Genomic DNA, 25,696 nt, shown 5'->3' on the forward strand with positions numbered 1-25,696 from the left:
AGAAGCTTTTCATTCACAGATAAAAAGCACCACAGGGGAAAGTCAAAACTAAGCATCTACAAAGCTTCCCTCTTCTCTTTCCCATGAGCTCAGCTTGTTTCTTTTAAATGAGGTCTCTGGCCAGCAGATTTCTTCTTACCTGAGCCTTTGTAGTGAGACGGGGATTTGTCTCCCTGCAAGCAGCGCTGCTATCAAAGCTGCCTCCCAGAACCTCGTGGCCTGGGGGCAGATGTCGCTGCCACTTGGGTGGAGAAGGAAATTGGGAAAGTAAGGCTGAATGGCAGTGTTTCGCCCACCGTGCTCTGAGGATTGATGCAGGGGGCTGGGACAACGTCTAGCCACCAGCGTAGGAGACACGTTCAGCCGCTGCCTTCCTGCAGAGTGACCGCACAGGAGAGGGATGCTCATGGACCAAGCAAGAGAGCAGAGCGGGTGTGCTGTGTGGGGAAGCGCTGCTGCCTTTTTGACACTCGTCTCCTTGATGGCTGCTTTTCAAACACCACTCAGGGGAGCTACAAGAGGTCAAGAGGGAGAAAAAAAAGGAAAAGGAGAAGGATCTTGACCCCAAACTGTGCTTGCAGGGCTGAACTGAGTCCTGTTTCCAGCTCCTTATCAATTCTGTTAGCATGGCATGTAGGAAAGCAAGACAGGGACAAGGAGGACATGGGAATGGGTGCTCCAAACCCACTGTAGACACCTGGCTATGGTGTGCCCTACACCGTCCCCATACTGTACTGCTGCCCAGGGGAGCAGCCTCTCCCTTCAGCCCCTTCCTATCAGAGTCCGCAGGGCCACATGAGGGCCTGCAGCCTGCCCCAAAACTCTTCCAGAGCTGTTTCTTCCCTCAGAGGCCTTAGCCAGCTCCATCCCCAACTCATGCAATGGAGGCAGTGGGAGCCTGGCTGGAGCAGTGGAGACAGCAACTGCAGTACCAAGGCCTCAGAAAGCTGTAGGACCCCAAAGGGACTGAGCTGAGCCAGTGGCAATTACATGAAAAGTCACAAGTAGTGAGTGATGTTGGCTGTGCCTCTGTGATGGGTCCTCCTGACGGATGGACCCCGTGGTACGGACCCATGTTGGGGCAGTTCTTCAAGACCTGCTGCCTGTGGGCAGCCCCTGAAGGCTCAGTTCGGGAAGGACGGCATCCCATGGGAGGGACCCCACGTGGAGCAGGGGCAGAGAGTGACCGTGAAGGAGCGGCAGAGATGAAGCATCAGGGACTGACCGCAGCCCCCATTCCCCATTCCCCATTCCCCTACCTCAGGGGTAGGAGGTGATTGAGGGTCAATGGCGGGGAGGTGTTTTTAGTTTGTTTTTTTAGTTTCACATTGCTCTAGGTTGTTAACAATAGGTAATAAATTTTATTAATCTCCCTGTGCTGAGTCATTTCTGCCTGTGGTGGTAATCTGTGAGTGATCTCCCTGTCCCTATCTCAACCCACGAGTTTTTCTTCACTATACTGCCTCCCCTGTTGCTCTCACTGCCCATGACCATAAACTACATTTCCCAGCAGCCTTTGCGCCCGTTCGGCGGACCGGGCTGCCGCTCTCCCTTCTGATTGGCGCCCTGACGCGGCCCTCCGGCGGCCATTGGCTGAGGCGGTCACGTGAGGCGGAGGGAGCTCTGAAGGGACGAGGCCCGCAGGGGGCGGCCATGTTGGGGGCCCGGGGCGGGTGGCGGGCCCTGCGCCGCTGCCCTTCCTCCATCTTCTCCTCTTCCTCCTCCTCCTTCTCCTCCTCGTCCTCCTCCCTGCCCAGGGAGCAGCGGGTACCGGCGGCGCGGCTGCGGGTCCGCCAGGCGCTGGGGGCCCGGGAAGCTGCGGGCGAGGTGCAGGTGCAGGTGTGTGGCGGTGTGGAAGGGAGGCGAGCTGGTTTGTTGCTATTTTGTGTGGTGTTTTTTTCTCAAAAAGCGTCTGATTTCCCGTGTGGTCTCTCGCCAGCTCTGCCTGCCCCTGCTCTCTCGGCCGCTGGGAGATCAGGTGCTTGAAGTACTCGGGGCAAGGTGCTGAGAGAGTCTCGTCCCATGAGGGGCTGCATCAAAACGTTCTCCAGTCAGTTTGGGTCCGCTCAGGTTGGGACGGGGAACCACAATCTGTGTCCTGCCTTTTTCTTAAAGCTTTGCTTTAGGGCTTGTTCCACGTCTGGGCTTTTAGCAGCATCAGGTAGAGCTGATGATAAATGGATCCCTGACGTTCATGCCCAGCTCCGGCTCTGAACCAAGGTAGACTGAGATAAAGTTTCAGTATTGAGCTTTTTTAGACCTTGTTGCATCTCCTCAGCAAACACTTGTCTTCATTTTCAGGTGTTCCCGACAGAGCCATGGTTGTAGATGCATGGTTCCCCTTGTAAAGCAATTTAGGTGTTTGAGGATCAGGCTGTAAAGGGCTGGGTGCCGACACAAAAACCTGCACACACCTAGATGTAGCCTAACGGAGTAGGACAAAGCTCAGCCAGCATAGGTGCTTTTCTTTTGAAGTTTGGTCAGTAATGCAAGCTGGAATAAACTGGTGCTGAAATTGGCCATATTGCCTTTTTATTTTTTGCTTTCTTATTTTTCCCTTGTGCTGGCACAAATGTCTTTAGCGTTAAGCTGCATTGGGGAACTGCCATAGCTTAAAATGAACCTTATTACGGCCAGGTTTTAGTTACTGGAAACTGCAGCCTGGTCTGAATTGGGATTGTCAGCCCACGGTGCTTCTGATGGGGTACGAAGTGGTCAGAACACGGCTGCCACAGCCTCTGCGGCTCTGTTACAAGCCTGAGGGTATGCTCATATTTTCCTGTTGCAGGATGCAGGACTCGTTGCTGTGTTTAACAAATCCCAGAGCTGCCTGATGAGGTGGGAAGAAGCTATTAAGAATGTTTCTTTGTTCGGGGATTTTGTTTGTTTTCTTACGGAGCACTTGCAAGAGAAGAAACTAAGAAAAATATTTGCCATTATACGGTAAACATGAGTATAATATTTGGGGATTTACAGAAATACAGAGGATAAGCACAACAGCTTGAGGCATGTTACTGTCTGAAATACCTTTTAAACACCTGTTGCTTTAGCCCTAAGAATATGAGGATGCTGTGCCAGATAGGAGTCCTGAGGTAAAGCCTGGTTGTTTCTTGAATTAGTTACTGCTCCGGGTGGAACACCTGCAGCAGACATCCAGGTAAACGCCTGCTGAAATCGTAAGGCTGGAAGAAAGGCTGACGTTTTGGTGATCATAAGGTTTATGGCCTTAAAGTCTTCGTGGTTCTTGCATGCTGTTGCCTTCCCTGCCCTCCCCAATTAAGTAGGCATTTACTGTGCACGAGGTCGTAAGGTTCTGTGGAAATACCTAAGGCAGGTTTTAAATGTGCGTTGAGTGTCTTTGCTGTCATGATCTGGATTTGAATGTCTCCAGTGTTTAGCTCTCAGTGTGGCCCTGCCTTATCTGGGTCAGTAGTCACTCCGTAATTTGAAGAATGCTTTCCTTCTGATGCTGTTTAATTCTTGCAGCTTGTTCAGTCTAGACAGTCCACGTGGACGGATTCAAATTGTTTTGTCTGTATAAAATCCCCAAAGCACATGCTCAGCCTGAAGTCTTTGAAACTTCTTGGGCCCTTACAGTTAAGGAAAAGACAAAACCAATGGGACAAGTGGGCCCCGTTTGGTTGTTTAAGCAGCGCTGTTCTCGGGTGTTCTCTGTAGCCTTGTCACAAGATGAGCTGGAACCTCCCTGTGGATAGTTTTTCAGCTTTGTCTCAGCTCTCATGAGCTGGGGAGCTGCTGAGGGGGTTGTGTTTGCTGTGACTTCTGCTTGGTGGCTTGTGTTTGCCTCTAAATTTTAGATTCTTTTTAAGGGAAATGTTATTTCTTAGGATCACAGAGTGGTTTGGGTTGGAAGGGACCTTAAAGCCCACCTAATTCCACCCCTGCCATGGTCAGGGACATGTCCCCTGAGTCCAGGCTGCCCCCAGCCCCACCCAGCCCAGCCTTGGGCACTGCCAGGGCTGGGGCACCCCCAGCTCCTCTGGGCAGCCTGGGCCAGGGCCTCAGCGACCTCATGGTGAAAAATCTCTTCCTTACCTCTTTGGGCTGAGGGCAGGGGGCCCTGACCGGGCAGGGGGCCCTGACCATGCAGGGGATTGGAATTAGATCGGCTTTGAGGTTCCTTCCAACCCAAACCATTCCATGATTGCATGTATACAAAAAGAACTGTCAGTTGGAACCTTCCTTGCAACCCATCAGTACTAAAATTGTCAGAATAGCCTCGAGTTTTTTATCCTAAAACTCTGCATTCCTGCACCGTTGCAATAAAAGAGTTCTGAAAGGAGATAACTAATGTACGTTGATATGTACATTGCTAAAATGCTTTCCGTCTTCAAAATGCTTTGTCGGTTTGGTATTCTCAGCTCCACTGAGACGCGGGTCGATCTTATAACAAGAAATAAAAAAATATATATAAATTTCTTTATAAAAAGAAATAACCAAGTTCGTCTTCTTTTTCACCTGTAGGGCTGGGTCCGCTCCGTCCGCTCCCAGAAGGAGGTTTTGTTCCTGCATATCAACGATGGGAGCTCTCTGGAAAGCCTCCAGGTGGTTGCTGACCCCAGCATGGACAGCAGGTTGGTGGGTTTGGGACACCTGGAGAAACATCCGTGGTGGTCAGCGCTCGGAGAGGTCCGCTCAGGCCTCGTGGTGCCAGGGACTCACCAGAGGAGCAGCTCCCACCTGCCCACAGGAGAGGCACTGCTGCAGTTTGGGGTCTCTGGGGACGTTTTTAGGATGGAGAGGGTCCGGTTACTCCATCTCCGCTTACCTGAGGCCTTGTAGTTCAGCTGCTTGTCCTGTGAGATTAATTTGGATTAATTTTAATAGCTGTAGTAGCATGGGCGTTCTGAAATGCTGGTGGACCTTCTTGGGAATCACACAGTGTAGCCAGGGATGGCTGTCCCTCAGCTTTCTGCAGAGTGCCCTTGCTCCTACCATGGTAATTTGAGGGATGGCTGGGTCAACATACCTCCTAGGTAGGTGTGCCTATTCTATTAGCATGAGGTAATATAATTATTATGTAATATATATTATTATTAATCTATTATCACAAGATAATAGAATAACGCACTTGTTTTCTGGCTGAATTTTGTTTGTTACTCTCAGTTCTTCTTTGGGAGAGGGTTCCAGGTGATCCAGGACCCTTCCATTTATCACTTGATTTTTTTTTTCCTACAAGCCTGACTTGACTCCCCCAATAACCCCTTCTTATAAAAGCCTTTCTTCCCCTCACTTTTCCAACACTCACGTTTGATTTCATTTGATAACTTTTCATCAGTTACAAGAGGTACCGCAGCCATAGTGCTCAATCTCAAGTGGGCCACCTGATTTAACAGCAGTCTCTGCTGATTGGAGTTGACTTTGTACCAACACCTAGTTCATTGCTGTTGTTCTTGGTTTCTTAGAGACCTCACTTTTGGAAGCGCGGTGGAAGTACGAGGGAAGCTGGTCAAAAGCCCTCACAAGATGCAAAACGTGGAGCTGAAAGCTGAAAGCATTCGTGTGGTGGGACCTTGTGACGCTTTGGTATGTCACCGCAGCAGGCAATCCAGCTGGCAGGGTCGCTTGGGGAATAAATATCAAAAGGCCCCGGTATCCAGCAGAGCATGCTTCAGACTGGATTTTCTTTGAGTATGAATGCTCCTGCAGGCTGTGATTTGTCAGCGCTGGATGCAGGGTATATCAAAAGAGAAAAAAATTGATAGGAACACTGCGAATGCTCTATTTTGGGGCAGTTCCCACATGGAAACAGGTGCAGATGTGGGCAGCTGAGTGCGTGCACTGCTTCCAGCCTGCAGCAGTTACCTGTGCTCGGTGGTTTGCCTGGTCGGTCTGGCCTGGCTGTAAATCCGGGAAGCAGAGGGACTGGTTAAACCCTCCAGATTGTGCGGGCAGGGGAGTTTGCCCCAAGCACGTTTGCAGTAGTGAGATGAACAGCTAGCTTTGAAGGGGGCTCAACATCCAAAAGATGGAGCGTTTCAGAGTGCTACTCTCTTCTCTTCTGTTCAAAAATTGTAAGAATAGAACCTCACAAAATAACTAGAAGAGCCAGAGAAAAGCGTTTATTTCTTTCTGCTTTGTAATGACAGTTGAGTTTTACTACTCAGAGATAGGCACAGCAATAAAACCGCATTGATTCCAAGCTCTCACCCTCTTGTTTTTCTTTCCTTGCTGCTTTTAGTCGTTCCCCCTGAAAGCGAAGGAGAGGCACCCGCTGGAGTACGTCCGCCAGTTCCCTCACTTACGATGCAGGAGTAACGCGCTCGGCGCCCTCTTGAGAATCCGCAGCGAAGCCACCGCAGCGATCCACTCCTTCTTCCAGGTAGGTCCCTTCTCTGCCGAGCTTTTTGTGTAAAAACACTCCTGCTTGGGCTTCACAGAGGCACGTTAAGAGGAAGGGAGCGTGATGGGTTGACTGCAGGGTATGGATTTTGGGCGTAGTGGTTTTCTCTTCAGGGCTGGGCCTGGCTGAGACCTTGGCCTGGCTGTTCTTTATGGTGAAGTTAGCACATCTGTGGCCTTGTTACTGTCTTTCCACCCACTTCCTGATATATTTTTTTTATCCCTTTCATTAAGCTGCAATATAATTGTCTGTGAGCGTGTGTGGTCTGCAGAACACACCGTAACACGGAGTCCTTTCACTGGCCCTCAGCGGTGACCTTGGACAGAAGCCGCCTCCCACGTGGAAATCTGTGTGATGCGGGAAGCCTTCAGACACACTGACTCAGATCTTCGTGTTACTCCTCTCAACTCTTACCTTTTCATTACTGTCCTACAAGTCTGCATGGGTGTTGTTAGCTGAGATTAAGAGGCTCCTGTTTTTTGATGCATTTCAGGCTGGTGGATGGGATGCAGCTGTGTTTATGGACGTGCTGACACCCTGAAGCTGCAGGCAGGCTGTAGGCTTTGTACAGGCGGTGGCAGCAGGGGGCAGTGAGTTAATTCTGACTCTAGATGCTAGACAGGGACCATGGGATTCTCTGCATGAGTAGAGAAAATAAGGCAGAAAGTTTTCCAGTACGCCCAAGCCCTTTCTTTTTAAAGCTGTTCATTGAAATAAATATGTTTTACTTGAACTGAACTGGGTTTAGTTGTAGTAGAATCATACGCAGAGCATTCCTGCTACAAAATTAATATGTAGTAATTAATACAGCCCAAAGAACGGGTTGGAATTGTTGAGATTGAATTTCTGATCCTGAATACGCTCATTTTTTGCTTGTAGTGGCAAAAAAAAAAATCTCGCTTGCTCCGAGACTTGTCTGTATAAAATCGTGTGGTATTTAAAAGATTGTGTTCTAAGAAGCTAACAGAAGTGCAGTGTCAGGTGAAGCTGCTGTTAGTTCCAGCATTGCGCCAGCTGAAAATCCAGAACCTGGCTGCTGGGAGTCTGCTGGTGTCGAGCCACTAGATGGCAATACCTCCCAAAGTTTGTAACTTCAAACTGGGAGGAGGAAGCCAGCTGAGATTCAAGAAAACATTGTATTCTGACAGGCATTACTTCTCCGCGTTGATTCCATCTCAGACTGACATCTTCCTGTTTAAAATGCTCATGAGAAGGGAACTACTGCAAAATATAAAGCATCATCATTTTAGCAGCGGCAGCTATGGTGAAGTTATTTTTCAAGAGATAAGGAAGGTTTGGTCCCAGACCTGCTATTCGCTAAATGCTTATGTCATGACTGTTCTAGCACCAGGAATGTCTGGGGCTTGTTTGCTTTCCTTCCATCAGAAATGAGTCTTTTTTTTAAATTGCCACCTACATCATCCCAAAAGTGCTGCAATCTCAAACTTGACGTTGTCAGCGAGTGTGATATCTAAAAAATATAACCAGAGTTTTCACTGTGCAGAGCTGTAAAGAGTTTAATGGTGAAAGAAAATAAATGTTTTTCTTTTCTTTTTAATTCAAAACTAATCTAAGCTGTCTGTAACTTTAAAAGCTTTTTTTTTTTTTAAGCCTAATAGTTTACAGCCAGCAGTGAATGACTAATGCTAAATGCCTTTGGTTTGGATGTGGAAGCCTAAAATGTCATCTTTAAATCTTCCTCCGAGTCTTGCGTTCCTTGTGGGGTAGGAACGTTGTTCATGGGCAGCGCGAAATGGTTCCAGTGTGAATGATAATCTCTGCTTTTGCATGTTAACTAATTTCCAGGTTTCTTAGGGCAAACGATGTGATCTGAAGTATTCTAGGAGCTTTAATAAGGGGAATGATGCAGGAGCTTTTTTGTGAACTCCCCATCTTAGACAGCAGTTGTCTGACCTGTGCGGCTCACGCAGAAGAACCCTTACCTGCTTTGGAAGGGAATGTGAATCGCGCATCTTGTGTGCAGTGGTAGTGGTTGCTGTAAAAAACGCGGGCAGTATCCTGAAATCTCGTGTCGGGGTGGGAGGACCTGTGCCCAGCAGGTTTTGGAGCTTGTGTGGGCTGATAGCAGAGAACCTGCGCTTTGCGTTGGGAGGCTAAAGCTACCCTCCCTGAATTTGTATTATTCTGATAAAATCAGAACATGAGCTTCTAGAAACGTTGATTTTTATCTTTCTTTTTTTGGTGTTTTCTGTGAGCAGACAATGGGTTATGCTACATAATTGCCTGTGTCATGGTAATGCTGTCACACCCTGATTTTTAAAGGGGTTCCCTCGCGCTAGACATTAAAGCGATATGAGAGAAACCAAGTTTGTCTGTTCTCAGCCAGAAGCTGTTAGTTCAAGGGTCTTGTCTGCCTTGACATGCACAGGTGTGATCTCTGCTTCACCAGAGATCTCATCAGTGAGACTAGTTCTGCTCCCATTTTTGCCTCTTAACTCGCAATATGTGAACGTCTGAGGTCTGCTTGATGTTCCCATCCGCTGAAAACTGCGTTGCAGCTGTTTTAAAACCCTGTTGCTGCTCTGCAGAGAATCTCAGAGAAGGAGGGGTTCGCTCTTCCTACAGCCTGCCTGCCTTCAGGAGCCTCTGTTGGATCTATAAACCACTTCCTGAATGGGTTATTAGAATCCTAGAATCGTTAAGGTTAGAAAAGCCCTCCAGGATCATCTGGTCCAACCATCCCCCTACCACCACTGTCACCCACCAAACCATGTCCCCAAGCACCACGTCCAACCTTGCCTTGAACACCCCCAGGGACGGTGACTCCACCACCTCCCTGGGCAACCCGTCCCAATGCCTGACCGCTCTTTCTGAGAAGAAATGTCCCCTCATTTCCAACCCGAACCTCCCCTGGCACAACTTGAGGCCATTCCCTCTTGTCTTAAAGAATGTCCTGTTCTCTGGGTACCTAGACAATGATCAAGCCAGGGTATACCCTGTCTCTTAAAACCTGTTTAACTTTGGTGTCTAAGATAATGTGAGGTAAGACTGACATTTTCACAGTGGTTGGGTGTTTTTAAGGTCTCTCTGCCATGCAGTATGTGATCTCTGTTATCTAACACACCCAAACATTTCTCTCAGTGGAGAACCCAGTGTCTTCTGCTCAGCCACCAACTTCCAAAAAGCTGGGAGAAACTGAAGCGTTGAGGCCACAGGGATCAAATTTGATTGAAACCGCTTACACAATAAAATAATAGTGGAGGAGGTGAAAAGAAAGGGGAGTGGTGTGGAGATGAACAGCTGCAAAAACACATAATCAGGCACACTTGGATTTGCAAATCATGCTAGTATTTAGCTAGTCCGCTGTCTTTGTCCATGTAAGGCAGGAGTTGCCTAAAAGGCTGCTTAGGATGTCCTGGTTGGGGGCTAATAGCTGTGTCGTGATGTATGCTGGTTGATGTCGTCCTTGCAGTCGATACTGGATATTTTCAGCCGGTTAACTTTTCGTGTTCTGTCTCTTCCAGGATAATGGCTACGTGCACATCCATACCCCCATAATTACATCGAATGACTGCGAAGGTGCTGGGGAACTCTTTCAGATTGAGGTAGGCTGGGTTGGGTAGAGTTCGTTGTGATTTTTGCTTGCAGAGCAGTTCTGGAGTCATTGAAGGTTGGAGGAAATGTTTGTCTTTATAAAAGCTTCCCTTTATGTACAGCTGTGATTAGTTTTTTAATATAGCAGTCGTTTGCCTTAACTAATAATTGAGGCGGAGTTAAACAGATGCGTTCCTTTAAGTCTTGTTTAGTGCATTAATCAGCACCTTTTGTACTGACGAGGTTTTTCTCTCCCTGGTGCTGTGGAGAGGCTTACAAAGAGTAGCAGAGGAAGGTGGAACATCTTAGTAAACAAAAGGACGCGATCATAAGAGCCCAAGAGATGGGATGGGACTTTCAGGACAGCCTACTACAAACAAATACTTCTTAGCTCTGAAATTAAGAATATATTCACCTGAGTTGTTCTTTGTAACCATGAGAACCCCTTAAAAGAAAGTCAGCGGTATCTAAAACTGCTTTTCACATGTGTATATATTCTTCCCTGAAAGCTACTCCTGTTGCATGTTGGAATTCTTCCCCCTGAAATTGCCATGTCTCCCCGTTCTGCCAAGTCTCCCCGTCTGTTCACCGAGCTACCGCCACAATCTGTCATTTTCTCAAGTACTTGACACCGTGGGTCAAAACCGCCTGTGAAGCTTAATTATGACTGTAACCACGAAGCTCTTCCCTGCAGATTTCTCGTGATGCCGAACCCCCACATCCATGAATCATAGGAAATTCCATCTGCTTTCCCCACTTCTATATTTGAAACGTACTCTTCTGTCTCGAACAATTACATCCATTGCCACTTAACGCTCGTCGGCTCCAGCCTTGCTGGTGAATCATCTGTAAGCAAAAAGGAAAACTGTTGAGGTAGCAGTTGCTTGCTGCAGGGTCATGTCTTGCACTTTCTCTGCAGCCTCGTGACAAAAAACCTCTGTGTGCTCGTTCTTCAGGATCTCGCTGCCTAACCTGTGCTAGTAGAGGTTCCCTTCCAGACCAGTCCAGAGCAGTACACGTGGCTCAGCTTTCTGCTCGCCGTGACAATAGAGTTGATTAGCTAAACTAAATTGTTCCTGTTTAATTGAGATCCCTTAACGCTACCAGAGGTTCACTCCGGGCTGTTGCATGCAAATTAAGACGTGAAAACAAGCGACACTTGATGATGAGAACATTATCCAGTTTGCAGCTGTACGGTGTGTTACGTCTTTGGTACAAATTGTATTCACTTGAAAGCTGTAAAGGATGCAGGACTGCAGCGTAGGTGGCTGGTAGTAACAGAAGCGGTGATGCAAATGGAGATTGAGGGGGTAAAGTGCGGGTCTGAAACTTGTATAAACTGGATCTTAACGCAGAGTTCAAGGCAAATCTCCTAGTCTCGCTCCAGTGCGATTGCTTAGGGGGGAAATAATACCTGTCTTGGGGAGACACGGTGACAGCTGGGCTTGGAAGGTGTGGAGTGAGTGCTGTATCCCATTGAAAGTGAGTGAAAGTATCCCACTGAAAGGTCTGTGCCACAGCCAAGGGGCTTCGGGGGAGCTCTCCCTGATTTCTCCTTTCCTCTCTGAGCACTGCTTCATCAGCTGCCCTAATTTAGTGAGGGCGTGGTTTTCTTTCCTCAAAGCTCTGCTCAGAAATGGTCTTGGCTCTCAGAGATCCAAGACCACCTCAGGCAGTGAGAGTGCTTCTTGGCCATGGAAATCTGGGGGAGATGAATCCTTCCGTGGATGTGGATCCTTGAGACGGACAAAAATGAGGGTGACAGCATTCCTGGGGTACTCACGTCAAAGCTCAGAGCCTCTCTGTGCTTCTGATCAAACCAGACATCGACATGTTCTGTGTCTGCTGTATTCAGTCACTGTAGCCCTTAATGCACTGCTGGCAAATGGTAAGGGAGAGAAGAAATCCCTCTTGCTCCTGCAGTTAAGCAGTAACCAAGAACTGTGGGGATGGGAATCAGTGACAGCAACCTGCGAATGAAATCCAGCAGTTTTAAAAAAAAGTAGGTAAATTCTGAACGTAAGGTTTTAACACAGATCCTCAACTGATGTCCTATGGCTCCTGAATTTGTAGTAGTTAAAACGTACCTGCTGCTTACAGCCCGCAAGCGGACAGGGCTGCTTTTTCTACGTTTTTTTGTTTTAAATTCCATTGGGTAGTGTATAAAATGGAGAGTCCCACCAGCTTAGCTGTGCTGGGGTGGGTGGAATAAGTTGCAAGGTTTGGTTGAGTAGCCTTTAAGGCCCCAGAATACTTCTGCATCCACTGTAAATAAGTACATTTAATAGCCATCTTCTCCTGCCGGCCAGTTTTAATCCTCTAACTACGTCTGGTGGCTGTCCAGGCTTACACATTCTTTAGAGATGGTGGAAAGCGAAGAGAGGAAGAATCTGTTTTCACATGAGACTTGAAGAGATGGGAAAGCGGTATCCTGAGTTAGAAGGGAAAGGCTTTTTGAAGGCGTGTGATCTTTAATTCCTAGACCTCCTAATCCTGTAGGATTTGTGTTTGTTTATAGATCGGGCTTCCTCATTATCTTTGTTTGGTTTTGAGTGCACTGATTAGTCTGTGCATAGTTTTGGTTGTGATGTTCTCATAGTAGGGCTTGGGATGGGGGGGAATCGCTTTTCCTGTCTGGTGGGCAAATCAATTTAAGAAAATATTTGAAAAATGAAGCACTGGAACAATGAGAAGAGGGTAGTACGCAGACCAGAGAAAGTATCAAATAAATAAATCACAAGATGGTGCAGACTTCAGAGAAATCCTTTGTATTGGAGATTTTTCTACGGCTTTTAAAAAAAGAAAGTGTGAGGAGGAACTGCCAGAAGTGTGAAAACAGCCAGGCAAACCCTAACCTGCTTGAGAAAGTCAGCGACACCAACGTGGAGATTTCTGCACCTTTTAATAATATCTTCTGCTGGTGGAACCTTGGACGGGGGAAGCCTCTCGCTTGTGCTGCTGCCTTTAAAATAAACTGTCTGAAAAGGCCAGAAGAGCTTTGAGTATTGAAAGTTGGGTTTTAGCAGAATGCAAAGGAGGGCAAGGTAACCCGTGAAATTGGGAGAACTCAGAGCAGCAGGGTAAAACAGGCCTCTTTATTTTATGTTTAATCCGAGAGTAATTCCTCTGTACCAGCTCTCTGAGGACCTCGGGGCAGATCCTTTCCTCAGATTTTTCTTCTAGTTAAGTCTAAAATCCATAGACTTTGTATATTGAAAGAATCTTTACTGAGTCTTCTTTTGGGGCTGCTCCCTACGAAATCTGCCTGCCTTTTGTCTTTGTGACCCGGCCGCGTGTCTGTTCCTGGCTATTTTCGGCAGCCTCCCACTCTGTCTGCAACATCGAAGACTCCCTGCGTTCTGGGTCTCTTTCTCTTGTCTTTTCCACTTGGCTCCCTGGAAAGCTGCCTTGTTTGACTGTCCTCAGCTGCTGCGGGGAAGGTGCAGGTATTACTCTTCTCTAAAATGCATCCAGAGATGATATAAGGCGGTTGTTTTTTTGCTGTTTTGCCACCTGCTTACAGGAAGGAACGTAAAAGTTTCTAGATCCCTGAGGAGCTCAAGTTCACGGCTGCGCCTCCCGTGGAACCAGAAATGTGTGCCTGCTGCTGAAGGTGCAGAAACTTACCCCTATCGTTCGTTCATTCCTCCTGAAAAATAACCTTGTCAGCACCCAGGAAGGCTGGGATCTGCTGGGGAGAATCCCGGTTAAATGCACCCAGGATTAGTGTCCGTCAGGTGTTTCCCCTTTGGAGATGTGTCACAGGCTGGGAGGCAGCCAGTACCTGGGAGAGCGGGACTTCAAGGGAGCTGCTCAGCAGGGTCGGAGGAAGCCGGAACCGAGCCGAGGGAGGGCTTGCTCTCATCTTTCCTGGCTCTCCCAGCTTCTGCTTTTTATTTTTTTCTTTCTACCTGGTTCATCTCTGTAGTTCTGTAGCTCCTGTCCCCGTTAACAAGATGTTTCTCTCAGCAGAACCAGCTGCCGTTGCCCAGCGGGAGTCCAGCTGATCAGAATCAGGGCTGAAATTGCAAGGAGGTCTTTTGGGAAGACTGAAAATTCTACAGATTGTCTAAAAAAAGGAAACCCACTCATGTTTATAATGGGACATCGCAGTGGGTAGGTCTGGATTAAAGCTGTGCTACTGTAAAGCTTCAGCAGCGTGGCATTGCGGGCCTGGTCTGGAGCTAAAGCAGCGATTTCTGTGAGCCTTCCAAGTCTTCCCCGAGCCCTTCGTGCATTTGGCTTGCATGGAGTGAAAGACAGAATCAAACGGTTTGTGCTTTCCTGAAGCTAATTGCCTCGAGTGGAAGTTTAATACAAAACTGACATCAAAGTGAATGGCTTTAAATTAAATCATTAGACATTGGGAAAGGAAAACAAAACAGGTACTAAATCCAGTTGTTCTCGTATTTAGAATGAGAATGAAAAGCCTTTGATGTCGGTGTCGAATCCCAGTACATTTATAGGGCATTTACTCTGAAACACCGAGGTGTTGTTTCATCCGGATTGCCCCTCCCTCTCTCCCCACTGTAAGTAGAGGAGTTTTCAACGAGGAAATGGGGAGAACTTGAAAGCAAACACGTTATTTCCCCCCCCCCCGTCTTTTATCAAGGAGGTTTTCTTTGGTTGGGAAGTGGCAGGCAAGGCCATCTAATTGAGACAAAAGCGCCGCGACGCTGGAGCTTCATCTTGCTCGTCGCGAACATGAAAAGCGATCGCAGGCTGCACCGGTGAATGGAGAGCATCGGTTATTTAGAATAAAGAAGCAGGCTGGAGCTAAAAGGCTGAGCGTAAATCTGGGACACGGATACTTGGGAACGTTGTCTGGTCCTTGAATGTGTAGATTAGAGGAACCACTTCTAGCAAGTTAGTCAGTGTGAAAGGGGAGGCTGCTAATTGCGGGATGCCTCCTTGCTGAAGGTGTCTGTGAAGGAAAAGGGAGGCATCTTCCCAGCGTGGCGAGTGGATTGATTCTTGTTTTCTTTTCCCAGCTCCGAATACCCACTCATCAAGCTTTGTGCCTCAAAATGAGGGAAAGCGGGCAGCTGTGAAGAGGCAGCAAAAAGGTGAAGGGGAGTAAAACTTGGTTTAAGTTGCGATGTTCGCTCTTCAACTTGTGTAGGAAGCGGGCCAGGAGCTGCTTGAAGCACAGACTCACATCCTAGGACCTGGGTGGCCTCGCAAGCTGCCTGCAGGTTTTTCTAGGCCCGGTTGAGCTGTGGTCTCTCTCCGTTTTCCTTCAATCACTTAATGTTGTGTCTATTTTCCCCGTGCCTCGCCGAGATTACATCTGATACGGAGAATGAAAAATGACACAAAGTCATCGTAAATAAACTGGGCCCCAGCTCGTGGAGGCAGCTGTATCCTGTTTGTGGCTTCGGGGGAAGCACTGAGATTTCGTGGCTGTCGTCTTCTGTTCTCTTCCTGCTTCCAGCCCGTCTCTTTCTCATTGTTTAGAAGTCGCATCCTACAGGATTAGGTGGGATTTTTCGCTGGTGGGATGAGGAATGTAGCTGAACTAAACTTCCAGGAGGAGAAGCTGGGGTGGTGCGTGGCTCTGCTCTCTAGCGCTCTGGCCGTGGCCCTGGGACTGTGGTATGTGGATGTTTGGATGTTTATTAATATCTCGATTGTTTTTGAACAAATACCTTGGCTTTGTTTGAAGAAAACAATACGGGCCTGCTTCTGCATCCTCATTTTCTTTTTTAGAACTGCAAAATCTTCTGAAACAAAGGAAGCCGTCCTGGGGTTCCAGCCACAAATTGTCCTCTTTCCATTGATCTCTGCGAGCAAGGCAGGCTCGCTCTTTTCTTCAGGGTGATGCTGTGAAGAGATAAAACTGCCTTGTGATCTGAGCTCTTTGACAGTCTCTGTTTCATCCCTGTGATGAGCAGCGAAGCTTTTTAAGAACAAAAAGCAACACCTTCCAGCTCATTGAGTAAAATGGCAGGTTGCAGAATATCAAAGGCTGGCAAACCAGCCCGAGCCTCGCAACCTCCCCATGACAAAGCGAGCGGAGGAGCAGGGTGGCTAGAGGCAGTGGCATGCCTAGCTGAGCTGGCTACGCTTAGGATAACTCCTAGGAACTGCGCTTTGAAAAGTGGGTATTGCGAATTTATCTCAGAAGGAAGAACTCATTTTGAAGTGAATGCGGATCAACAAAACCTCAGATTAGCTTCAGAGTTTCTTTCCTCTGAACCTTTGACTCCTCTAAAGCTTGGGGATGATATTGGGATATAGAAAATGCTGAAACAAATTCTCATTTATCTTCACTTTTTAAAAAATAAATACAATTTGTTTATAGACTTTAGAGGTTATCTAATACAACTCCTGCCACTCAAGCAGGGTCAGCTAGAGCAAGTTGCCTGGGACTGTGTCGGGTTGAGTTTTTAGTATCTCCACAGATGAAGACTCTGGGCAGCCTATTCCACTGTTTGATCACCTTCATTGTGTTTTGTTTTTTTTAAAGTTTATTTTTGTCTTCAGATGGAATTTCACTGGGTGGTCTTTTTCTTTGTTTTAATCTGTGCCCATTGCCTTGTCTTTTGGGCGCCACTGAAAAGAACATGGCTTCATCTTCTTTGCACCTTCCCTTCAGGTATTTATTGATGAATAGATCTGAGTATATTGATGAATAAATATGAATAAACCCCTGAGCCTCCTCTCCAGGCTGAACAGTCCCACATCTCTCTCCTCATTTGAAAGATGCTCCAGTTTCTTCTTCATCTTTGTGGCCCTTCGCTGGACTCACTGTGCTACGTCCATGCGTTTCTTGTATCAAGCACAGCACCCAGCACTCCAGGTTTGTCACCAGTGGTGAGCAGAGAGGAGAAGTCACCTTCCTGAGCTTGCTCGCAGTGCTCTGCCAGTTGCAGCGCAGGCGGCTGGTGGCTTGCTTTGCTTTGAGGGTTCATTGCTGTCTTTTGGTCAGCTCGGTGTCCACCAGGGAAATAGTGAAGCACAGTGCTTAAATGACTTCGAAAAGGCTCATCACAGAGGTCTTTTAATTCCTCTTTCATGCCTGTAAATTAAAACCCCCAAATACACCATCGCTTTAATGGGATTTTTTTCAGACCTCTTTCATAGCCAAATACTGAGCTGGCTAAATCTTCCATTACAGGTATTTTTTTATGCTTAAAATATGTCATGACCTGAAATGTTATGCAAAAGCTGAAACTAAACGTTGCTTTTCAGTGTGTACGTGATGTGCAAATTGTGATATTTCCATCTCCATATTGTTTGAGTTCTGCCTTTTTGAAGACGGAAAAACAAGTCTTAAGAAGATATTCCACTGCTTTTTTCTCCCGATTACTGTTGTTCTTTGGTGTTTTGCTTTGTTTGTTTTTGTGGAAACAAATTCACTTGCTTATGAAGAGGAAAGCTCGACCCGAGCCGGCCCCGTGCGCTGGCAGCCCCGAAAGCCAAGCGTGCCCTGGGCTGCTGCAGCAGCAGGGCGAGGGAGGGGATTGTCCCCCGCTTTCTCATTTCTCTGTTGAATTTTGAAGGCAGTGTTGCGTGAAGCTTTGAACTTCCAAATGGTAGAGATCCTTCCCTTCTCAGTCTCCAGTAATCTTGGTAGGGAAGAGTGAAAAATCCATACTTAGATTTGGGGACCGGGTTGATACACAGCCACCTTTCTTTTGTATGTTGCTGGGCAAACTGTTCTTCAGCAGATTTTCCGGTAGGATTTTCATTTTGTGTGCTTTTATTTCCTAGAAACAAGGGATGTGATTTCTCCACCTGCTTGCAGATTTCTAGATAGACAGGGCCTTCAGCTATGTTTTATTCTGCGTGGGAGCCGGAACTCAGCGGCTACTCTAGAAAATCTGGGCTTCCACCACCTTTGTTCTCAGACCGGCTTCTTAAATGATGAACATGTCCTTCTTGACATTTTATTTTACATTTTACTATCTTCTTCCTTTCTACAGTGCCCCTTCTGTTTCATCTCACCCATCTTTAAACACAAATTTTTTTTTTCTTTTTTACTTTGAGCAAAATTCAGGGCTCCTGACAAAATTCCACATACAAAGGCCAGAGGTGAGTAGGGAAGAGCCGTTCTTTTAGCTCTGCGTGAACTCACTGCCCTTCGAAACTTTGGGGCAGATGGTTGAACCCTGTGAAGCTTTGTCATCGTAACAAGCTACTTCCCCAGCAGCTGAAGTATTAAAACTAATTGTTGGACATCTGATTCACGATCCCTGTTAGTTTGAGAGATGTGTGAAAGAACTGTGCGCTCTTCCTCTGTGCTGACATGTCCAAGTTTTCTTGGTGACACCGGCGGTGTGTGCTGCAGCTCACATCCTTGTTCTGTAAGTTGTCGTGATGCCTACAGCCCATGTCCTCCTCAGAAATCACTGAAAGTAGAGGTTGGAACTGTGGTGTTTCCCCTTAGGGTATGGCTTTTCACTACACAGCCACATTAAGTGATTGAAAGCCCTAAAAAGAGAAGTCCTCAGGAGTTTTATCTTGTAGGTTATTTTCGTTTTAGTGTGCTCTGCCTGAATTGGTTTTCAAGGCCGTTAGTTGTCTGAGCAGAGATGGGAAATGTGTTATGACGACTTAGCACAGTGTTGGATTCCATCTCAGGAGTGTTCAGGTTGACTCTGATACCATTTCTTAGGAGGAAAAAAAGGAATCAGCTGGGAGCTGGGATCTTTACTTATGAACCTGTAGTCTAACTTGTGTGTTTTTGACTTGCAGACATCAAATGAGACACAGGAATCTGCGGAAAAGAACCGATTCTTCAACGTGCCTGCCTTCCTGACGGTTTCTGGCCAGCTCCATTTGGAAGTGATGGCGGGGTGAGCAAAACGCCAAGTTTTTTGCTTTGATCTGTGAGTTTTCAGTTGGCAATTTTGCCCCCGTTGGTACCCAGCAGGTATCTGCCGCGTGTGCCAGAAACCAAGTGAGCAACAGCGGCTGAATGATGGCGCGAGAGGCCAGCCTGGGAGGGTAGAAGCTGGGCTCCTGTCGAATTCTGGTCCGTGAATTAGCTTTAAATGATAGGGATTTCCCTCTCTTTGCCACGGACTGGGAGTATTGGATGGAGACATGATCTTCATGGGAATGAGTATAGGAGCGTTACCAATAACAAAAAGACATTTAAGATTTTACAGTTGTTCTTCACATCTGGTATGTCTCAGCAAAGAAATCTTACGATTTTAATAATCCAATCCTTTTTTCTTTTTCTCCTTTAATCCCAAACTTCCTTTCTTTGTCTCCTTCAGTCTTCCAGTTGTGTTTCTTCCCTCTGCCAATTCTCATTTCTTCTATTTCATGGCTTTCACACTTGATGCTTTGTTCAGTCTAGCCACCAAAGGGATTATGGTTGAACAGTTAATACTGATTTTAATAAAAAAAAATTGTCCTCAAGCTTTTAATGTTAATGTTTCACCGAGATTGTTAGGGGTGAAAGTGTCACAGTCTGTCAGAGCCCCGTTTCCCTTTGATTAGTGGGTTTGATCCTCACCTACACTGAATGTTCCCAAAAAATTAACTAAGTTAGCACATCAAACAGATGTGGTCGCATCAGAAGAACCCGTTATTTGAAGGCACAGTGTTCTGGGCCCTTAGGATGTGGGTTATCCTCAGGCGTGGTACTTCGACCAAGTCACTGTCTGCCTGCTGAATTGCTGGTAGAGCCTATCAGAGATCAGTCAGCTGGGACCGTGACAGTTTCTGGTTGCCAGGAGGATTCATTGTGCACTGACAGAGAGTACAGACCTCCTTCCAGAGTTAACGGTTACTGTTCAGTGTGAATCTCCTGAAAACAAGAGGAATAAAGCTTTAGAAAAGGTGGTTAGAAGTTGGAAGACCCCCCCCTTTTTATGTGGACTCTAATGAATGTTTCTAGGAGTTGTAAGTTGCTGCCCATGCCTTGCATCCAGTGCTGAAAACCAAATACCAAACGTTTAGCTGTTTTCTGTTCAATCGCTGTTGCAGAGTTTAGCTGGCTGCTGATAAGTAGCTGCAGGGAAGTTGTTCAAGGGGCAAGTTTTGCACGCAGATTTTAAAAAAAATATATAGGAATTTCTTCAGAAAGCTGTTTTCTGCCTGGCTTATTGTCTGTGAGAAAGCGTCTCTTCTCAGGCTACCTAGACAGATGGGGTCTGCTGAAGCCTCTCAGGCTGGAGGTTCTCAATGGACAGGATGTTTTTGACTTGCTCGCGTGTGGTGCCCTGGCAGCTGCGAGAGAAGCGCAGGTCACTTGGCAGCCAGAGGCTGGTGCGTCATCTCGGCCGTTATCTGAGGCAAGATAATGAGGAAGAGGTTTGTTTAACTGCAGGGGTGGTAGAGTTTTTGCATCCCCGAACGAAGACGGGATGACATACGTCTGCGCGCGGGAGACGTAATTGACTTTCATGCCTCGTGACCTTTATTGAAAGACGTAATTCAACAAATCAAATAAGCGCGGAGAAAAAGTATGGATCGTAATGATTAGCTTGAAATACAGCCCCGCTCTCTTACATCACTCTGTTCCCTTTAAGTAGTACACAGCCTGCTCGGGGACGGAGCAGAAGGCTGACCTGGGCAGACGCAGGGCCTGCCTGCTACGTGTTTTTTCCACCGCTGTCACTCGGGTGCACCTTGCTCTGTAAGGATGGGTAAGAAAATCAATGCTCGTCTGAATGCAGGGCGTTGTGTTGCAGCTTCGTGTTCCTGTTTTACAGTAGCACGTTGTTCTTGCAGGCGTTTTAAGTGGATCCAGTGCTGTCTAAATTTAGATAAGCTGTGTTTATCGGTAATGGGGCGTAACTGTTCTGCGAACCTGCTCCTCTTATTTTTATTTGAGCACGGTGAGGTTTTGAGGCCTGGAACTTGAGTGCTGTTGAATCCCTTCAGCCATCAGAAATAGCTCGAGCTCTTCTCGGTGCAGGAGCACGTGTGAGGCATCGCAGCGGAGGGGGGGCATTAACCACCTAGGTGCTGTGATACCCTTCAGGTAAAAACAAGTTTTTATTTCTGGTGCAAGTTTTTTATTTCTGGTTTATTTGTAGCAAGTTGGGTGTTAGTCTCTGAGTAGGACTCCCAGGTGAAGAAATAATTTAAGTGCATCGTAGTGATGAAACCTTCTTGACAAATGAACATCTTCTGGTGATGCATTCAAAGCAGTAAAAAGCAGGAGTCCTTTTCCCAAAAGATGAAATATTCTGGCCTTCCCAATAAACAAAGCAGTTAAAACAGTAAAGAATTGTGGGTTTTGGGTTTAATCCAATGAAATCAACCCTTTCTCTCACTTCTTTAGCCAAGCAGAATTTTTCATACGCAGCAAAGGAACTATTCTTCCAAAATTCCCTTTTGGGAAGTTCTGACTTGCTGCAGTCCTGCAGCTTTCAGGAACATCTGGTCCCTGGGAGCCTGCGGGAGGAGTCCGAGGTAGGAAGGTCTGGGAGCCCCTTCCCCATCCAGCCCTGGCCCACGTCCCGCTGTGACTTGCTGTGGGAGGCTTACGAATTTTGAACGAATTTAAGACTTAGGAATTTTGAACCGTTTTCTCCGAAAATAAATGAGAAAAGGGGAGTTCCTGCGTTGACTTGTCTGCTGTGCTTGTTATTGAAGGCAAGGTCAGAGCAGTTTGCCTCGTCTCTCGGCGTGACACGAGCGGCCCCGTTGGCACAACTTCTCGTTTCATTCGCGCTGACGGCATCCAGGTCGGCCGCTCGGCGTCTGAATCAGCCAGCTGCTGTAAATCTGCACGCTGCTGGAGGTCTCCAGAAAAGTCTTTATTCAGTAACGCAGCTCCTCCGCTTCGGTCTTCTGAATCTTAGATGAGTCAGTAGGCACTCTGTGGGGCAGAGGTTTGTAGGACCGTGTGCGCCTGTGTCCCGATAACCGGTTTCAAATGTCACGGGCTTGCCACGAAGCCGCTGGTCCTCGTGGTATTTTCTTGACCTGTGATCCTGCTGTAAGGATAAAGGCTCCTTTGGGGACCCGAAACAAACTGGAGGGTCCGTGACAGCTGATGATTCAGAGGCACCAAAACCGATCGCTGCCAAGAAGTACAGCTCACTGGTTCTATTTACTCATTCGTTTCTCCTTTCACCCGCCTGACCTTCCCACGAGACCTACCTGCTCCTCTCCTTTCAGCCCGGGTTCCTTTAGCTGACATTTTGCACTGATTTTCCTGGCCCTTCGTCCCAGGCACTGTTTGTTCGGCCTGATGTATCGTGAGTTTAACTGAAACTGCTTCTGAAAAGCTCTGGGGGCTCTCCCCTGCAGAAATCTCAGAATCTAAGTTCTCTCTTCCTCCCTAGCTCTGTTTCTACTCCCATCAGTCCCTCGGTAGGTTTCTCATCTCTTCTTCACCTCACATTCTTTTCAAATTCCCTGCAAATGGATGAAAGACTCAGGGGGAACCTAATGACAGCCTGCCTGGAGGTTATCAAGGAGACAATCCCAGGCTCCTTGCAACGGTGAATGACAGGACAAGAGAACGGGCACAAATTGAAGCGAGAAAAGTTCCGAGTGGTTATAGAGGGGGGAAAAAACTCGTTAAGAGGTCAGTCAAGCATTGAAAGATTGCTGAGAGAGGTTGTGCACTTCTCATCCTCAGACGTTTGGAAAACTGAGCTGGGTAAAGCCCTGAGGAGCCTGATCTCCTGCTCAGAGCAGGGTCAGCAAGGAAGTTGGAGCTCCCCAAGTCTCTGCCAGCTTGAATTACTCTGTCACTAAGTATTACTGATTTAATTCCCATTTTGTCCCAAGACCATCTTAGTGAACCATCCTTCTGGTTCAGCACCTCTCCGCAGGACCTGCGTTTTTCTGCCTGAACTAAAAACCTCAGCCTTTCCCCTTGACCTCAGCCTGTTAATTTCTAATTATCAAACTTGGTTTAGTTGAAAAAAAAAATGCTCCTTCCCTCTCCTTAAACACATCTCCGTGGTTTCTAAGCCATCGTGGACTTCGCTGCTATCCTGCCTGTTCCAGATATTCTCTGCAGTCCTGCAACCGGCTTCTCTGGCTGCAGAGAGGCTCAGAAAAATCCCAGTCATCCAAACCGTTCTGGCTGTGGCTGCCTGGCTTCGCAGAGAGCTAAAAGCAGTGAGTTTCCTGTTCGTTTCAGAAGGGACTAAAATCGCACAGCTCTCCTTTCTAAAATGCCAGCGTTTCACTGGTTTTTCAAAGCACAGAAGAGAGAGAGAGCCGTCACTTGGGGCTGCTGTTCCAGCAAACGCTGTCACTGTCGGGCTGCAAAGAGATGCATCTGAGGCCTTCTGTAAGAGGCTTTTCTTTCAGCAGCCTGCCAAATGCAGCCTTAAAATTTGATTCCGAAACGACTTGCTAAGGATGGAAGAGGATTGCATTGTCTTTGAGCAAATATTTGCTCTGCGTTGTAAGATTTGAAATGCTTTCAAATGCAGCTGCAAGAAAGACATCCCGTTGCACGGCATCCCTGCTGCAGAGAATTCACAAATGTAAGTGTAATTATTTACATTGGATCCCTGAAAAAATCTCCGCCATTTCTTGCACAACAGTCGCTCGAGCCTGACTCACGGCACAGACTCTTATAATTAGCACGCTAACTTCCATTAATTAGGCTGCCACTTCATTGGAGCTATAAAAAGCAGCCGGGCCACGTCTGGTTTTAATCAGTTGCCGCATGCTTCGGGCCCTGCCTGCTGCAGGGACTGCTAATGAGTTTGTGTTAGTGGGAAGGCAAACGCGGATCTGGAGGTAGGGCAGCGAGCCGAGGGTCGCTTGGCTGGCGGGGGCTTTACAGCCCGCGTGGATGTGCTGTTGGCTCCTTCTCCTCTCCCCCTTTGTGGGAGGGGAAGCAGTTAATTCTCTTTCCAGAAGCACCACGAATGTGCCGATGGTAGCCGAGTTTCTGGGATCCACGCACGATCTCTAGCATCATGGAATCCTAGAAACAAAGAGGCCTCGCTACAGCCTCCTTTCAGGTAGTGTAGGAAGCGATATCTTCCTTCAGCCTCCTTTTCTCGAGATTAAACCACCCCGGTTCCCTCGGCCGTTTCTCGTCTGCCTTGTTTTCTAGTCGCTTCACTTCTCCTCTCTGAACGCACCCCAGCAACTCGGTATCGCTCTTGTAGTGAGGGGCCCCAAACTGAACGCAGTACTTGAGGTGTAGTCACACGGCGCCAAGCACAGGGGGACGAACGCTTCCCTATCATGCTGGCCACGCTGTTTCTGATGTAAGCCAGCGTGTTAGCAGCCTTCTTGGCTACCTGGGCACACGGCTGGCTCACGTTCAGCCGGCTGTTGAGCAGCACTCGGGTTCTTTTCTGCTGGGCAGCTTTCCAGCCGCTCTTCCCCAAACCTATACCACCACGTAGGGTTGTTGAGCCCCAAATGTGGCACCTGGCGCTTCCCCTTGCTGAATGCCGTACAGCTGGGCATGGGCCATTGGTCCAGCCTATCCAGATCCCTCTGCAAAACCTTCCTACCCCAAAGCAGCTCACCGCTCCTGCCCAACTGGGTGTCATCTCTAAATGATGAGGGTGCATTTCATCTCCTCATCAAGAGCACTGATAAAAACGTTAAACAAAACTGGCCCCAACGCTGCGCTCCGGGGACCACCACGGGTGGGTTACGAGAGGGCTGGTACAACCCTGGGCCACGTGTGCCGTGGTGTCCCCGCTCCTGGTGGCTTCGCAGACTTGTTCTTGGTGAGCGAGGCAAGCCAGAAGCCTGCAGGTGCTCTCGTTGTAGCTCAGCCGATCATCAGTTGCTGATGAGAAGACGAGCAGGCCTCGTGCTCAAGCAGCTCCTGCTTTGCAGGAGGCTCCAGCCCCGTTTGCTCCGCAGCTTTCCTTAAAAGAGACTCACAAATCCAACAAGAGCGTGCGCCGAATTTCTTCAAAGCCTTGCCGTCCCCTCACTGAAGGAGGACATGGATCTGTGTAGGTGCACGTTGCAGTCAGCTGGAGCTTGTTGCATTCAGTATAGCTTTTAAAAGTTGGTTTTAGTGCAGTTATTTACTTTATTTGCTTACTGCAGGCCTCAGAAATTTTAAATAGCCTCACCCAGACTTGGAAGTGGGGTCCAAACCGTGGCACTTCATGGTCATGCACCCACCGATGCAGTTTCTGGCTGCAGTTCGTATTTGCAGAGCCAGTGTTCATCTGAAAAAAAAAAATGACATTTAATAAAAAAAATCCTCTTTCAAGCCATTATAATGCAGTTTGTGGAGACCATGTGTTTTTTCCACTCGGAAAGGAAAAAGATTCAGCACGGTCGCTTTCTTTTTTTTTTTTTCCGTGTCGGTAACGTATTTTTATGGCTTAGGCTTGGAGTCCCTGGGATGAAGAAGTTCTGGAACAGCCCTTTGCACCCTGTTTCATGTAAATGTTTGAAACATTTTGTAGTGCTTCCTTGCGGAAGATCTTTTTTTTTTTTTTTTAGCTTGGGCATGGGAAATGGTGATTTGAATAAATGCTTAACTGCTTTGGTGGCTTTCATCAGCCCAGCTTGACTTATTGTTACTAATGGGTTGTTTTATTGACTTAAATTAAACATCATAATATCACAACTTGGACAAAACAAGCCTCCGCTGAGAAGAAAGCCCCGCGGAGTCTCGTAAAAGGGCGGAGGGCCCGAGCTGATGAGATCTGTGCGCCTGGAGCAGAAGAGGCTGCGTGGCTCTGAGTAACTCTGTTTGCTTTGTGTCTCGGTTTTTCCCCCGCTCGCCCATCTGTAACCTACCACGATAACGCCTGGGTGTGCTGCGAGACATAACAAACAGAGCGCGGGGTGCTCTGCCAGACAATTAGGGAACGTGGATCACCTTGCTGTTAATTGGACCTTGATCGGGCAGAG

At 47.5% G+C, this 25,696-nt stretch overlaps 1 protein-coding gene across 3 annotated transcripts in view; it reads left to right on the forward strand.

Annotated features, from left to right (window-relative positions):
- Nucleotides 1–1,595: 1,595 nt before the first annotated feature.
- NARS2 (asparaginyl-tRNA synthetase 2, mitochondrial) overlaps nt 1,596–25,696 on the forward strand; it is a 50,960-nt gene continuing 26,859 nt past the window's right edge. The window contains exons 1-6 of one of the 3 annotated variants that reach the window (XM_083848913.1): nt 1,596–1,839; nt 4,486–4,595; nt 5,427–5,547; nt 6,203–6,343; nt 9,850–9,930; nt 18,620–18,720. In XM_083848913.1, the coding sequence (XP_083705039.1) occupies nt 1,654–1,839; nt 4,486–4,595; nt 5,427–5,547; nt 6,203–6,343; nt 9,850–9,930; nt 18,620–18,720 (740 nt within the window). In that variant the 5' untranslated portion in view covers nt 1,596–1,653. The remainder of the gene's footprint in view (nt 1,840–4,485; nt 4,596–5,426; nt 5,548–6,202; nt 6,344–9,849; nt 9,931–18,619; nt 18,721–25,696) is intronic. The other 2 variants (XM_083848911.1, XM_083848912.1) reach the window with 2 other exon arrangements.

This window comes from Anser anser (assembly GCF_964211835.1).
Source record: "Anser anser genome assembly, chromosome: 1".
Lineage (NCBI taxonomy): Eukaryota > Metazoa > Chordata > Aves > Anseriformes > Anatidae > Anser > Anser anser.